The sequence below is a fragment of the Buceros rhinoceros genome, unplaced genomic scaffold (genome assembly GCF_000710305.1).
Source record: "Buceros rhinoceros silvestris isolate BGI_N320 unplaced genomic scaffold, ASM71030v1 scaffold5702, whole genome shotgun sequence".
Lineage (NCBI taxonomy): Eukaryota > Metazoa > Chordata > Aves > Bucerotiformes > Bucerotidae > Buceros > Buceros rhinoceros.
Genome location: NW_010398186.1, coordinates 1 through 14,187, shown reverse-complemented (window position 1 = coordinate 14,187; position 14,187 = coordinate 1). Strand labels below are relative to the sequence as shown.

At 40.1% G+C, this 14,187-nt stretch overlaps 1 protein-coding gene across 1 annotated transcript; it reads right to left on the bottom strand.

Annotated features, from left to right (window-relative positions):
* Positions 1–6,236: 6,236 nt before the first annotated feature.
* Positions 6,237–13,909, bottom strand: FNTA (farnesyltransferase, CAAX box, alpha; the record flags this gene model as incomplete). The annotated part of the gene is made up of 8 exons (XM_010130987.1): positions 6,237–6,544; positions 8,076–8,247; positions 8,753–8,815; positions 10,726–10,874; positions 11,288–11,414; positions 12,150–12,254; positions 13,094–13,208; positions 13,797–13,909. Coding segments are annotated over 8 exons (973 nt in total), but the record flags the coding sequence as incomplete, so codon positions are not given.
* Positions 13,910–14,187: the final 278 nt, after the last annotated feature.

The window sequence follows — 14,187 nt, the reverse complement described above, 5'->3', positions numbered from 1 at the left end:
TGATTGATATTACCACTCAGCTAGTAGCACAGTGCTGCAAGGCGTTACATGCTTGGGAGTCTTCCACACCAGCCATGCACCTGGGCTGTGGGTACCTGCAAATGGTCATTTTGGCTCATTTTGAAGCACAGGAACTGTAAGAAGCAGCCAGCAGAGCCAGGGAGCACCTTATGTTATGATGAACAGGGAGAGTGTGTTCTCACCGTCCTCTAATAAAACCAGGAATAAAACTCACATTCATGGTGTGTGGCTAGAAGCTATAGCAGGAACAGATGTTTGTAGGCACTTAGGCTCTGAAAAGGGTAGAAGTTATCTACCCACCACCTTCTTGTCCTGGTGGCAGGCTTTGGCAGAAGAAGAAGAACAGGGGATGTACGTCAGTAATACAAACACAGCTCCCTTCTCCTTTTCCTTTTATTCAGCTGTTCTTTGGTCTGTTGTGGAGACTTCAGGAAACTGCTGAAGTAATTAACTAAATACACCTATACAAAGGAACCCAAACCCCCCAAAATGAGGAGCCCAACCACGGCAAGACCTTTTCTGCAGTCCTGCCCTGGTTTGGCCTAGAACTGTTCATTGATTTTACTTTTCAGCTCAGTCTCTGCTAAGTGCCTGCACTTTCCGAAGTTAAGGACAATATCGTTGCAACAGTGTCTGCTTCTAGCAGTGATAACACTTGATGTTCACAGTTACCACCAGGAACTGGTGTGCAGGAAGGCTCTTGCTTACACTTGCTCCTGTGCAGACCAAGGTCACTGATAAATCTTGCGTACCACTTTGGGGGTGCAGTAAGTTAGAGACTGCACCTGTGGGGACGAGCAGACAGGACAGGTGACCCTACACTGACCAACAAGGTGTTCCATCCCATATATGTCATACTCCGTATAAAGCTGAGGGATCACAAGGGTCAAGCTCTCTTCTTCACTGGCCGGCATCCAAGGAGGACTCTGTCTGTTCTGCCTTTGATCCCAATCCGTGCATTCCTGAATCCAGTTCCAGCATCCAGCTCCTGCACCCAGTTTCCGTGTGCCACCGAGTCCAGTCTGGGACTTGCCCAGTGCCTGCCCAAAGCGTCAGTGGTGATGCTGATGTGATTGCCATCAGGGAGCTTGGGTTTGGTGTTGGATATATTTGCATACATTTAATTTCATTGTTCTTATTTTCATTAAAGCCATTTTAGTTTTCCTTTCCAATCCATAAGTCTCTCTCTTTATTCCCTTTCTCTTCCCCTTTGGAAAGGGAGGGGGGTTAATAGCATCTGTTATTTGTGTCTAGTGGCCAGCCCTTGACAAGTGGCAAGATCACTGCTAAGTGGTGCTGATATGGCAGCATTACACCTGTCACCTGACCGTTTCAGATAAGGGCAGAGGTACTGAGCTGGCGTTATACCCGTGTTAGGGGGCTATAGTAGCATGTCCTGACTGCTCAATGCATACACACATAGGAAGCAGCTGCACTTCTCTAGCCCTGGGTGCTCAAGTTGGCTTGGCTAAAGTCAAATATGGCATCTCTTCAGTCACTCAAAATTCCCACGCTGTGGTGACAAGCTGCAAGACTCCGTTTCAACAAACCAGTGGCTGAGGAAGAGAGGTTTGTCTTTGCCTTTCACCAGTGTCCTCAGTCCTGCTTTTTGAAGAGTGAGGCAACCACTTTAAGACCTGCAGCAGCATGCTCAATTTCCTGTTAGGCTCAAGTCCTCCCCTCACTTCCAAGAAGCAGGAGCAGCTCTTCTTATCCTTCAACCTTTTAGTCATAGAAACAGCCAGCAATGGTCAGTACTTCATTACAGAACGACCAGAGAAACTTACTGTAACAAGGCTGGCTTTAGGCGACAAAAACTTCTCAGATTGTGAAGGTGCATGAGCGTAGCACTCTGACAGGAGGCATGTCTCCAAAAGGTGTAAACTGGCCACAAACCTCATGCTCTAAGCAGAAGGGTTTAGTCAAATATTTATTTTAGAACACCAGGACTCCAGATCTGGTTCAAGGTGTCCAGTGTCAGAGGAGATATAATTTCAGTTAATGAAAAATTACTCTCCAATTAACACCAACAATTTTTAGTGAAGATAATACAGGCTGGGCGATGAGCGCATTGAGAGCAGCCCTGTGGAGAAGGACTTAGGGAAGGCTCTGAGGACATGTTGTAGCAGCCTTCCCATACTTAAAGAGGGCCTAGAGGAAAGACAGGGAGGAACACTTTATCAGGGGTTGTAGTGATAGGATGAAGGATAATGGTTTTAAACTGAAAGAGGGTAGATTTAGGTAAGATATTATGAAAAAATTCTTTACTGTGAGGGCTGGGAGACACTGGAACCAGTTGCCCAGAGAGGTTGTGGAACACTCCGTGGAAGTGTTCAAGGCCAGGCTGGATTGGGCTTAAAGCAACCTGATCTAATGGAAGGTGTTCCTGCCCACGGCAGCGAGAATGGAACTAGATCATCCTTGAGGTCCCTTCCAACCCACACCATTTAACAATTCTGTGACGCTTTAGCCCCTCCCAAAATACTTGTGCACCCTTTATGGTGCCATGTATTCACTTACCAAGCAGCTGCTCTTCTGTCTTTAATTAGCAGGTGTGAAATTAATGGTGTTACATGGAGAAAAGATCGACCAGTTGCACCTCTGCTTGTCTGCACGTGGCCAGAGTCAGTGAACTCTGGGTGAATTTCAGAGTCACATTCAAGGTCAGGTTGGACAGGGTTCTGAGCGTCCTGATTAAGCTGAAGATGTCCCTGCTCACTGGAGGAGGATTGGACTAGATAACCTTTCACTGTCCCTTCCAACCCAAAATATTCTATGATTCTATGATTTACATGAAAAACTAAATATTGAAGGATATTTGACACTTGTGGACCAGAAGTAAAATACCATATTGCTACATTAACAGGATTGCCAAAACTCAGACATGCATAATCTTATCCAGGTTTTCCATATCACAGAATCAATCAACCTTAAGCAAAATATACACTAGGGAAACAGGCTGCCAACCCAAAAGCCATAGACAATAAACACCAACTAAAACCGGACTTGGAACAGAAAGTGCAAAGCACACTTTATTATTGCATTCACCAAGCCGTATCTGGGTCAGCTGGCTCAGGGTGTTAATATTTCCTCTCCGTTCACATGCACAGGGCAAGAAAACCACAGCTGCTGTGTCTCCCCTGCCTGTTTTGAACTTGTACATAGGCAATTCCACCAGCATTTGCAAAGCCTCTGCATGAGTCCGTAAGCGATTACTCTACACCATCACTTAATGTTGATGCCTTACCCCTTTGATCTAAAAGGAGCATTTTGTGGTCTTGTAGGGGTCCATCTCTCCACAAGTCCCTTGTCACCACCGCACTGCATAAATTGCCTGCTAGCACTTTTGACAGAAGTGTTTCACGTAGCAGGAGTGATTAGCAACCTCACTGCATCCCTGTGGGAGGATACTGCTCCCACAGAAGGTCCAGCTGAACAGCGTGCTCCTAATCTGCCTCAGCCCAGCCAGACAGAAGCACAGATAGAAGCATTTTGTGCTAGCTGAGGTGGTTTTGTACTGCATAGATTATGAAGGACTTAGTGCGTTTTTTTGTCAGCCAAGTTGCAGAGGCAGTGAGGGTCAATTAACAGCTTAGACAGACAGATACAGTTAGACCAAGGCAAGAACAACAGCTTCTGATGAAAGCAGACACAGGAAATTATTTCACATGCATTAATAATTCTCCGTATTCCACTGAATGCTCCAATTACACAGATTTACAAGGGACAGTTGTACCAATACAGTTTTCCATTTAGGCATTGTCTTCAGTAATAACATTGTACGTAAGTCACATCACTACAGACAATCAGTAACAACAGTAAGTTTTCTTTTACAGATGAACCCTTAGGTCAGCTCAGTATCCATGATCATAGGTAGACAGTACCAGTGCCTACAGGGTGAAGTAATCTAATGCTTACTAATACAAGATCCTTCTTTCTACAGCTCATACATCTTGTCAAGCTCGTACTTCCATGAGAAAGGTTCTATCAAACACATTTTTAAAATTAAAGGGTTGGTAGCTGCAGTTGCAACCCGGCTGGGCAGCCTGCCATTTTTCCAGCTCTGACAGCTCAGTATTTCTGAGTATGATTGACTACCACAGAACTGAGGTGTCTTTTGAAGAGAATTTTAGGCCTTTCTGGCAATCTGAATGACAGTAAACATAAACATTTGAAAGAAAAAACAAATATTTGTTAGAACATGATGACCTTTTTTTTTTTTTAAACTGGACTCTAGTTTCCAGCATTGTTTTTACTTAGAATTTGCCTGATGTGTTTGGTCACACATTTGTTTTACAAGAGACAAGGTATTTTCCTGTTATTTTGTTCTTCCTTCATCATTAAATTTAGAACAGAAGTGGCATGTTTGAAGTATCACTATGCCTGTATAACCTTGTCAGTAGATGACTTTTTACTGATTACTTTTAGACATCATTTTCAAGCATGAGAAACTCTTAAGTTGACCATACCATAAGAAGATAGTCTAAGAGTGTCAGAGGGGTCCACCTTTCTTGACACAGAAGCACAATAGGATGGATTATTTTCTCTGGAACTCATATCAGTGCCTATAAAGAATACTCTGCCTTGTTCCACATGCTGTCTGAATTTTGTTCATGAAAGTGATACCATATGCAGAGGTAAAATTTGTTCAGTCTTCATTGATGATGTTTATTTTAAGGACTGCACTTGTCTGTTGTATTTCTCTGAACTTTCTTGACTGGTAGTAACAAATATATTACTTTGTCCTGAAGACCTAGAACGTCCTCCTGTCTGATCAGTACTCCATATTTAGTGTAGTATCAATTGGAAAAATGTACGTAGAAATGTACACTTTTTGTTCTACGCTGGAACTTCAACTGTGGTAAACCACCCCCCCACAACCAAACCGAAATACCAAAACCCTATAGGTAACACATCTCCAAAAGGTTGAAGTTCATGTCCATTTTAAATGTTCATGTGTCACTATAATAAAATTTCAGCAAAAACATACAAAAAATTAAATAGCTTTTATACATTAATTCCACTGTCTGTGAATTGTTTTAAATTTCAAGAATGCACTGAATTAACATATTTCAAGCATTTAAATTAATCACTACAGTTTAATTATAGCAGCAGCTTTTAATGTTTAGTATCAGAGAGACTTTCCATATTAGGGAGTAAATACTAGTATTTATTTGTTCCGTTTATGATCATCTCCAAGAAAACATCAGACAAGCACTCCATGCTAAGAACACCTGTTACAATAGACATTTACTAAAAACAGGGCAAATGCATCAGTTTTCTTGTACAGTTATACACATCCTTTGCAGTTCTGTACTGCAGGTGCCTTCTACCTTTCAAAAAGGGGAGGGAAAATCCTTTTTGGCTGAATATATGCATGGAAAAGATATGACAAGCCTAGAGGAGCAACAAGCTTAAGACATTTAATGCAGATAGGTCCTCAGTAAAACCATTCCTTCCCTTCTAGTTCAGTGAAGATGTCTAACATAACTAGTTACTTATGATCTCTTCTGATCTATGAATTCAGTTTGGTCTGGTTACAAAGGGTGAAGGAGAAAAAATTCAGATTTTCATCTGTCTGAACAGAATTCCAAGAAAAAACTCAGCAGATCTTCCTCATGTCCTCAAGGCATTTTTCCTGACTGTGCAGATAAGAGTCCACTGAATAAATAAATCAAGTGTACTGAAAGTTTCTGGGATGAGAACACTCCAGTGCAAAAGACATGTAAATGCAGCAGAATCAATATCCCCACAAGGGAATATTTTATTTTTATCTCTATTAGTATCTGAGAACAGACTATGCACATCTATACAGCAAAAGAATCACACTAAAAAAACTCACATAATTGCTTTAAGTTATCTCTTTTTATTACGAAATGACATTGGGCATTAGTTGCTTACAAAAGCACGTGCTGGCAGAGTTGCACAGCTGCTCCCCCACAAGGCAACATCTGTAGCCATGTTTGCACTAACCGTAAGTAGGTTACTTTACATCCTCTACAGATAAGTTACCAGCAATCTTACTGCAGCAGCTGATGTGACTGTGTTAGGAACCTCAGGTAGATAAGCCAGGGCATCAGAAATTTATCTAGTGCCTTATAAATAGTAGGTATAGCTTTATGCTTTTATTATTAGGAAATAAATCCTAATTAGGATCCTAAATTAGGAAATAAATTTATCAGTAATAAAGCCATAGTACATTTCTTGACTGCACCTAAAGCTACCATCAGTAGCAGCAGCGACCCAAGAGTATACAGCACTGACCTCCTTTTTCATTGCAATACCTCTTCACCAGGGAAGAACTACACTCACTTTAAACTAGCTAATGGTCCTGCTTAGTACCTACCCCTTTAGAACAGCTTGAGAGCTTAACATGGTCGTCTTCCATGTTTAGTTACTGCTGCTTGTCTGTCAGCGTGCTCTCTTCAGTTCCCGAGCTGTGCTTGTTCTTAAGGGACCTTCCAATATATTTCCAGTATTCCTTTCGGATGGTATCTTTTTCTTTGGCCAGAATTTCACACAACTATGAAACAAAATTGAGAGATTGGAGTGTTATACCAAATGTTTACGGAATCATTAATTATCTTAATAAAATGCATACAATATGGGGTTCAGCCAGTATTAGGAAGACCTTCCTTAGTAACATTTGTTTTATTCTCTGGATTTGCAACTGTCCAATGACCTCAAACTGATGTCCACTTGAAGTGGCAGTCAACCAATATAACACTGCACAAAAAATCTCTCCAGTTTTGTTTCAGTTCAAGCTGCTTCCCTCTGACTCCCTTCTGTGCCTACCACTTGTCATCTACCCCAGCCTACTCAGCTTGTAGTATATTACAGTATACTTGTGACTTCCTGTCAAGCTTCACTGTCTTCTAGTGATCCAGTAGCCTGTAAACCACTTCATTCAAAACAGCAGGGGCATATTGTGCTTTTGAATTGTCATAACTCCTGATGGACTGACGGGCCATATTTTGTTTATGGTTTTTTCTGAAAGGATTATCCATGCAAGTCAGTAACCTTCTCTCACAACATGTTAAAGCTTGTGCTATACAGATATTCCTATGTGTTCTGATTTTTATTGTTTTTGATCTGGGTGACCAGTGAGGCACAGCATAAATTAACCCTACTCACAGGACATGCTATGTAAAATTTATATGGTGTGAACACTACCTACAAATATTCTAGTCAATTCACTTCTATTATGCAGATGACATTGCCCTACTCAGTGAACCAGTGTTGAAAAACAGGAGCCTTGATGCCTAAATTGATGAAGTCAAACTCGGTTAAATAGCATAAAGGGACATGAATCTAGGAGGTACACCTGCACTTATTTACACTCTGGTCCTGGAATGCAACAAAGGAAAAACGTTGAGAAAGAACAATGTTGGAACACAAAGACTCCAAGCATAAATTGCAGTTCTGATTACACAGAGTTCCAGTCTGTCCCACAGTGAATGAAAAATGTTCTTGTAAAAAATAAACTGTAAACCATAGCAAGAGGTTCTCCAAATACCAAGCACAAAGCACAAGAAGATACATAATGTTGCTAGAAGCCATTTATTCCCTGTAGGAAGTGTGCCTGATATTCCTTACTGTTGTCCCCACTGCCGGCTGGTCTTTAAGCTAATTCTGCCAGCTTTGTGAGAAAAAGGTAAGAAATGCAAAGGGAGTTTGAGATTTTCTTGAGATACAGATACCCTGAGGACAAGATTCATTAACCTAGAAGAAAGTGAGCTCACGCTACAAAGTTAGCATTGGAAACCCCTCGATTGTTCAGATACCTCCTTTCTCTGCAGGCAATATTAGAAACCTTCCTTTACTAATAGGTGAAGAAAACTTACAGTAATTTTGTTAACTGTCAAGTTATTTATTGATAAATTTATGAGACCGTTGGTGATGATCTGGTTTTCATGTTCGACTCTTCATTGAGCTCCTGTGATTAACAAGTAACCTGTTTTATTTATGAAAATTGATCCCATTGTGTCAGGATATAAAACAACAGAGCAACAGAAGGCATCCCTGAGAAGCAAACCCAAGCTCTCAAAACTTACCTCCAATGCCTTGTTTAGTGTTTCTTCCTTGTTCTCACACTGGTTTTCAAGCATATCTTCATATGTGTCCACAAGGAAGGCAATCAGATAGGGTGAACTGTGGCTGGGCTGTAAATTCAAGAGTTGCTCTAACAGATTTGGATACTTAGAAAGACCACGATCCTGTAGAATCCTAGAAAAGAGGTTAAAAGGCGTGAAACATAATGCTGAGAAATCTGGTATGAAGAATTACATTTGTGTTATGAGTCCTTTATTTAGAAATGAATTTTGAAATCAGGGTGAAAATACAAGTAAGGCAGAAAGTAAGCAGCATGCAGCAATAATACAGCTTAATGTTGCAGTAAGCTACTATAGTTATGCTCAATTGAACAGAAATTAGACTTAAAGCACACTCATTACTTCCTACTCTATGCTCTTGAACGCAGTAACATTACGCATCAATTTTTCAGAAGTATGAGAAGTACTTGTAATCCTCCTGCAAGAACTGCAGGGACAGAAACTTAGTGGAAAGTTACAGGGAAATTAGGTTAGTATGTTAACTCTTTGTTGAGGTTTTTGTCTGCCTGCTTAAGCAGACAACAATAGAATGAACAGCAATAAGCTGTTTCTACTTCAGAGCTAGGCGTAAGACACCTTCTACACATACTCTCTTCACCTCACAGAGAAGGATGCCTCACCCTTTTAAATAGTTCCATGCACTCTCATTATGCGGCACTGCTGTGATCATCTCAAGAGTGTATCTGTGAGAAAAAGATAACAGGTCATGAATGCAACCACTAATCATGCAGTTAGAAATTACCTGAATGTGCTCAGACACTCCCAAACACCTCCCTCTACTCTAGATTTCAGAGGCTTTTTGCAGACCATCACAGCTGGTTCACAGATGAAAAATGTCTTGCAATATAATCGCCACAAGTCCCCGAGAGGCAGACACTGTGAGACCTATTTTAAATTCTGAAGTGTTCCATTTGTGACATTTTACACTATGAGGAAACAGTTCTCAAAATTCTGAGTAGTAACACTAAAAAACAATATGATATACTCTCCCAGTATGCTAAAGGAGTAACTTGTGTCTTGATGCTCAGAAATGCCAAGTGGCTGAAAAGGTTGGAGTAACTGAAACCTGAGGTGAGCTATGTCAGTATGATTCTGTGTGGTACATTCTGTACCTATTTGAAGAACTGTTTTCCTGAGGCTGCACTTGAGCAAACCCACAGAAAGTCACAGCTTGCGCTTTCAGCTCACACAGCCTCTGCAGCAGCTCTTTTAAAGTAGCAGGCAATTCCTTTCAAAGCAAAGCAACTAGAGACACCTGCCACACAGTTGTAAAGACACATTTCATCTTCACAAAACAGACTGCTCCTCCCCAGTATAACCAGGCATTCAGCTGACTGCAGAGACAGCAGATACTGATAAAAAGTTCTATAAGCACTAACTGAACAACCCTCCCGCCAAAAAAACCCCAACCAACAGTCCTAAATGTTTTTTTAACCTTCTGCAGTCACCATGACAAAGATTATCAAGCCACAAGCAGCCCAACTACAGTTCTCTCATGACATCTGGCAAGTCTTAACCTTAGTCTGATTCTTAACATGGTACTCAATTATCTTGTACATAGCACAATGTATAAGCAGATCAACGGAGGATGTCAGTTCTAACCTCTGGAGAGAAAAAGCTGAAAATATCTAAGCCTAAGTCATGGAAATGGTTCAAATCTATTCATCTGCAGGAACGTTATAAACTGGAAGAGAAGTACAACTTACATCAGTTTGCAAAGACCATGAAAGGTGGCAGGGGCTAGGATCCTCTATGAACAATGTACCAATGAACCTGTTCAGAGACTCACTCTTTTTTCTGAAGAACAACGCAGAAAAATTGCAGTATACCTACTTTTCATTGCTTCTTAATTCATTTTCTCATAACCATCAATCCTGACCAGCAGTCTCAGATGTCAAAACCATACGTGGCAGCTTTCCTCACCACCGTAAGTAGTAAAGCAAATGGCTAGAAGCCCAGTTTGTCTTTGGTTTCAAACACACCACTTGGAAACAGTTTCCAAAGCTCATTTTCCTCAAAACTAGTGAACTCACACAGGTAGTTGCCTTTGTGCAGAGCACATACCACTGAAAGCTCCTTTCTGCTTCCAGCTCCATCAAATTTCTCACAAAAGACAATTCTTCTTTCTACAATCCATGTTATCTTTCAATCATTGTGCCTACTGTACTACTAAAACAGCAGGCTAGCACAACACTGAGAGTGCCCTCTCGTTGCAAGCTTTCTAGGGGTAGGATGTGAGATACTCATGAACTTCTGTAGCTCCAGAGTCACAAATTTTCTGCAGTTTGTTCCACTATAGGTAGTTGACTATAAAAAGCCAGAAGTTTTGTTTGCACAATAAACAGAAAGGGAGGAAGACAGACTCATGAGAATAGCTTGCCCAAGGTTAAGCATAGTTTGCTTCAGTTCTACTCAGCAAGTCAGTGATACTGAGCAGTTCTATACGTGCACTAACACTTGATCTGCTATCTACGAGAGCAAGACCCAGAACTGCATTAAAAACAGAAAAGACAAGCCCAGAGACTGTCAAAAGTATTCCTCTGCTGTCATGTAATAAAGGATGCTTAATGTGAGCATGAACAGCATTACTAACTGGACTTCTCTCTCTAGGACTGCTGGATCATCATAGCCAGTGGTGTTGGAAATTACGAAGTGTCGTTGATTCCAAACAGAATTGTTTCTCACATCTTCCCTCAAAAGCTGGTCTACATATTCCAGTTCATTGTCCCATAATTTGAACTCCTATGGAAAAAGAAGGAAGAGAGAATATCACAAATAAAGCTTTTATTTTTTTAAGATATATTCTCCTTGCTCCTAAGTTCTCTGAACACTGGATACAGATACTTTTTTAAAGAAATCCACACAAAGTGCAAAGAAAAATAAGAAAGGGTACACCAGGAAACACTACACTATTCAGTTGCACACAATGATATCACCTCATCATTAAAGTCACACATAAAACAGTAGACAGTAGACCTTTTCTTTGAACTCACTTCCTAAAAGGCAAGTTTTAGGCACACATTAAAAAGTAACTGTTTTCCCCCTTCAACCTTAAGAAACAAAGTGCCAAATGTAATTCAGATCGTATTTAAGAAGCAAAACTCTTAAATGCGAGGAGGTTATTTAGTGAATCAAGAGTTTTGTGGATACAGTACCTGAATAACCCATTGTCTGTGTTGCCATGCATGGTAATTTTTGGCATCTTGGTTAAGAATGTCAGCAATGAACTCAAGCTCTTGGGATGGATCCTGCAGCCACTCCACCAATACCCGTCTGTGATGCCTAACAGGAAGAAGCTATTTTTAGGATAGCCTAAAAATGGCCTGACTTAAACCAGCATATAGCAACTGTACTACTTAGGAAAAACCCACTAGATAAGTACTTCATATTACATATACTAAAACATTTCACTTGGTTCCAAGAAGTATATGATGCATATACACTACAACAAATTCTAACTACTACAACAAATTCTAACTACACATACACATTGCCCAATCATCTCCTTTTAGACAAGTTATATTTACTTGAAGTAACACCTGTCTGCTTTTAATACTCATGGCCAAAGACCAGCAGAATGAAATTTTCCAGTAATACGTAGTTTCTCTAGCAATAACAACTCTCGTTTTGCCTCTTCCCACTCACTTGGGAAAAACCCAACAATAGGTAAGCAAACTCCAAGAGACAATAAGAGAAAAAATACTTATTTCTGTTTGTGTTTCCGTAAGTCTTTTTTATGTCAGACAAATATTTTGACAGTTCAAAAATTTAAATTAAAAGAAAACAAGACCTTTTTAGTATTCCATAATTTTATGTTTAGAACTAACTGCTAAAGAGGACTTTGGCAGTGATACTGATGCAACTCTATTTAACTCCTCCACTACTGCCTCCGTAGCACATGCAGGAAGCAACTCTACACAACTTCTAGGATCAATGATCACAACTTATTCTGGACATTTTACAAAACAAAAATTATCTACAAAAACATTAAGAACTGAAATGAAAACATGATTTTACCAGACTTGGTAGTTCTTTGGCTGATCTTCAATGATAGCTGTAATATACTTCAGTTCCTCATGGAGATCCTTTCCCAAAGACTGCAGGAGGACTCTCCGGAAATGCCTGTATAAAACACTCAAGCATTCAAACACTGCAACAGGTTTTCCTAAAATTCACAGAGGAGAACATAGAAGAACTTTTGTTCACAGTCTTTCTAATAAATACTGAGTTAAAAAATCTAAACCACGTATCCGGTTCTGTGAAAGGCCATTCAATTATCAAGCAGTGGAGAACTGAATATGACTTGTTACAACAGTCTGTTATCTAAAATCACAGTAATGCTCTTATGAATTAACCTCCGTCTACCCACACTAGTCAACATCACAGAAAACATGACTTACTTCTTACAAGAAAACTTGAAATAACGCAAACTTTCTCATTTTACTCAAGTTAGTAGAATAAAGACATAAAAGAGGTACTTGTTAGCATTCATGAGTTAAAAAGCCCTACTCTGAGTATCAGACATTCACTGTTTATTCATTACTTAACCAAACATTAACCTGACAGATCTTCTAAAAGGCACTATTTAGTAATTATTTAGCAGAAAAGAGCCAGTATTATTCTTTTACACTTCTTCGCAAAGTCAGCTAATGGCACCTTCATCATTTTGCCAAGGTCACGTTATCTGGTAAGTGATTTAATTTTAAACAGCAAAGGTTTTTTTTGCTAATCCTGACCTTCACTGATAATATCCTTAAAGCCAAATGAATGAAAATCATTGAGCCAAAGTGAAACATAGAAAATACTGAACAAAAGCTTTCTTCAGCAGCTCACTGGAAGTCTATACTACTCCTCTGTGTAAACTCAACCAGTCATGCCCTGATTAGACTGATAAAATTATTAAAGACCTAAGCAGCTGGCAATCAAATGACCACAGAAATAATCTCAAGATTTTCGCTTACCATACTGTGTAGTTTGCAGCATTTAACTCAATGGCATCTGCTGTTAGCTTGAAAGCTCTTTCGCTTCTCTCATCCCTCTGCAGAACAGCCCGGAAGTAATCATAGACATCTCGAACTAAATAGATAACAGCATCTTATCCAAGGCTATGGGACAATGGCCTGATTAAGTGGCAAAGTTAATAATCCTTTGAAGTTACTATTTTGTGTACTTTATATTTACATCTTTAAAATCATAGCTACATATTGTCCTGGTTGCACTGTTGACAGAAACCTCTAAAACCTTTCAGCATACCTAAAAGCTAAAAAATATCTTTAAAATACACCATCTGAATAATACTCAAAACAATCAGAAAAGTTCCTTTCTGCTTTTTCACTCTAACTCCCCAGACTCAGTAGCCTCATATGTCTCTCTCCAATTTTGGGCTAGAAATGCTTTATTATGAGAACCAAACTGTTGTATTTACCTCTTAGGTCATAAGAGTTGAAAACAAAACCTTGGCTATTAACATCTTAGGTGAAGATTCAGCTTCAGAGGTGCTTGGTGAAAACACCACACACAACCACAATAAATAAATTAATTCCTTCACAGTACTGTTCTAGAAAATATGGTACCCAAAACACGGAGTCGTGCTTTAATAACACTACGGACAGATACACACATAATCACCTTAAGTTTTCAGTGCAGAACATATTGAAAACTTACATTTTTCACTGTAGATGATCTGAACAATGGGATTTGGCCCATCATTTTGAGGGACTGGCTCAATATCTGCCCATTCTTTCCTGTCCCTGTAAATACATGTTTTTTCAGTGTTTCTAAAAAAGCACAAAATGTTACTCAAACCACTACATGCACAAATCTACACCTTGTTCCCAACGGTGGCTACTACTGTCGTTATATTACGGTCTATAACGCAGACCAGCACACAGACAAGTAAAGGAGGTACTAACACACGTAACCCTACCAAATTACAGTGTGAGACAACTTGGGAGGACGCTTTCAGCGTCAGCGGGTAACCGCGTTTTCCACCCTAAGGCTTTCTGCTCCAGCTGGCGACACCGCCGCCGTTGAGCTGACAGCGGCTGGAGGCGGC